The 2,480-nt window shown below is 69.9% G+C and overlaps 1 protein-coding gene across 1 annotated transcript in view; it reads left to right on the forward strand.

The window, feature by feature from the left end:
* EMIHUDRAFT_310388 (hypothetical protein) overlaps positions 1-246 on the forward strand; it is a gene marked incomplete at both ends in the record, with an annotated part of 1,038 nt that extends 792 nt beyond the window's left edge. The window contains one exon of the mRNA XM_005774608.1: positions 133-246. Within this exon, the coding sequence (XP_005774665.1) occupies positions 133-246 (114 nt within the window). The remainder of the gene's footprint in view (positions 1-132) is intronic.
* Between the last annotated feature and the right edge of the window lie 2,234 nt (positions 247-2,480).

Consider the following 2,480-nt stretch of genomic DNA (forward strand, 5'->3'; position numbering starts at 1 on the left):
CAGCCCCCCCCCCCCCCCCCGGGGCCCCCCGCCCCCCCCCGCCCCCCCACCGGCAAAAATTTCGCCCCTTGCCCTTTTTGGCCCCTCCCCTTCCTCCTCGCCACCTTACCCCCCCCCCCCCCCCCGTCGCAGGCGGACATGGTCGGCATGTACCTCGGCCAGTTCTCGATCACCTACAAGCCGGTCCGTCACGGCAGGCCCGGCATCGGCGCTACCTCGTCCTCCAAGTTCGTCCCGCTCAAGTAAGCGCGCGACACGCGCGCCCCGGCGGAGGCGCTCGCGCGCTGCGGGGACGGCCACGGCGGGCCCGCCGGTAGTTCGGGGGTATCTCGTTGCGCGCGCGCGTTTTCTGCTCATGGGTGCCGTGCGCCGGGGAGAGCCGTTGAGTCTTGTGGAGCTTGGGTTGCATCTCGTGATATATGCGCTACAACCGTCGGACGGTCGGACGTGCCCTCGAGGCAAACGTGGATTCGACTCCGGTCGAGGAGGCCCCCTCCGCGAGCTTCCGATCGACGGGCGCGAGGCGCGTTTCCTCAAGTTCGAAGTTGGTAGAGTTGCGCGTACCGGGGGTGTGGCGCGTACCGCTACCGGGGGTGTGGAGGGTGAGTTGAACAGGGGTTGTGCGCCAAGCCCTCCTGCTCGGCTCCAGCGAGTAGACAAGTGTTACCATCAACAGAGGAGAAGGATATGACCTCAGGGCTGATGTGACCAAGCGCTGGTAGCGTGGTTTTACCTCACACCCATGGTCTCACAGTGTGCCGGCAGTCGCCGAGCAGTGTCGCTCACACAAGCCGCAGCACAAGTGACTGAGGGCCAGTGAGGGCGAGCCCATCGCTGTCACAGCTGTGGCAGCCGCACAGTAGGCTGTGTCAGCTGTGCAGAGTGTGTGAGCAGCAGAGGAGCTGCTCTCCAGGCTTCTGTCGCAAAGAGCTGCATGCCACCGAAAGCGCTGTCGAGGTTCGCCGAGCGCGGCGAAATCGGGGGACACCGTCACCGACGAGCGCGTTGGAGTATTCACTCCGGACAAAGACGGCGACACGCACACGAGCCGCGGCCGTGTCGCCGTCCTAGCGGCGAGGCGCGGGACCGTCTGTCGCGAGGTGGGTCGCGTCCCCCTTTTTTGTTACACCTAGCATCCACACCCTTCAGACCGTAGTTGCGAGAGCTGTGCACCTGCAGCTGGCGCCGCGGCTAGCCGCCGGCACGGTCGGCCGCTCGCTCGTGTCGGGGCGAGGCAAAAAGAAAATTAGCGTGCTTATAGTGAAAGCGACACGCCCGCATAGCCACACAACACCGACCCCAGCTCTCGCTCGCACGGGGAGGGCGGCCGGGCGGCGACAGGGGACACACGCTGACACACGCTGGACACGGACACTCCCTTCTCCTGCTCCTCACCTCCTCTCCCTCAGTGACCGTGATTCCCTCCCGTCACGTCGGGGCGGCGGCGGCGACGCGCTCGAGCTTCTCCCCGGTGGCGCAGCGCATGTCCGGCGTGTCCGCCGCCACGTCGGAGGCGGGCTCGGGCGGCTCGGACAAGCGCGACCACCCCGACCTGCCGCCGGCGCTGACGGCGCCGGCCCACGCAGCTGCGTGGTGAGCGCCGCCGCCACCCCCTTCGTCCGCCGCGAGGGGTAGGAACTGCTGCGCAGGCGCGTGCTGCCGCCCCAGTTTCCGCACGAGGTGGGCGAGGATGACGAGCATGCAGAGCAGACCGCACGAGGTGACGGTCGAGGTGACGGCCTGATAGGGCGAGGGAGGCGAGGCCAACTTGGGGGCGAGGGCAATGCGCTCCCCCGCCTCTCCACCACGTCCAAAGACCCGAGAGCCTCGCGCGCGGCATTGAAAGCGCGAGTCCCCCCCCCCCCTGCCTCGCATCCCCTCGCATACTATCCCGGCGACCAGGATCAGCAACAGCGCGTTGTCCTCCGCCTCTGGACCTAACACAGCGAAGCTCCGAGAAGGTCCGTGGGAGGCTCGCACGGCGGCGCGGGCTTGCCGCAGAGCCGCCGCGCCCGCGAGCCAGTCGCCCACGAGCCAGTCGAAGAGGGACGTCGGAGGCGGCGGTGGCGGCGGTGACGGCGACGGGGGCGGCCTCGGCGGCGATGGCGGAGGAGGAGCCTGCGGAGGCGGCGGCGGCGGCGGCGGCGGCGGCGGCGGTCGAGGCGGCGGCGCCTGCGGCGGCGGCGGTCGAGGCGGCGGCGACCACGGCGGTGGCGTCGGCGGCGAGGGAGGCAGCGACGGGGGCAGCGAGGGCGGGGGCCCCCGCGGCGGCGGCGGCGAGGGCGGAGAGACCACGAACTCGACGCGGTAGACGTCGAAGCCGCCCGGGTTGCACTGGTCGGCAAGGCGGTCGGTGCCGCAGGCGCCGGAGCCCTCGCAGAGCCCTGCGGCGCGCGGCGGGCGGAGGTGTGAAGAGGCCGCGTGGGATGCCAAGTGTGTTGCGCAACTTGACACTTGTGTATTGTGGTCTGTCTCTCTGG

The sequence above is a fragment of the Emiliania huxleyi genome, assembly GCF_000372725.1.
Source record: "Emiliania huxleyi CCMP1516 unplaced genomic scaffold EMIHUscaffold_31, whole genome shotgun sequence".
In the NCBI taxonomy this organism is placed as follows: Eukaryota; Haptophyta; order Isochrysidales; family Noelaerhabdaceae; genus Emiliania; species Emiliania huxleyi.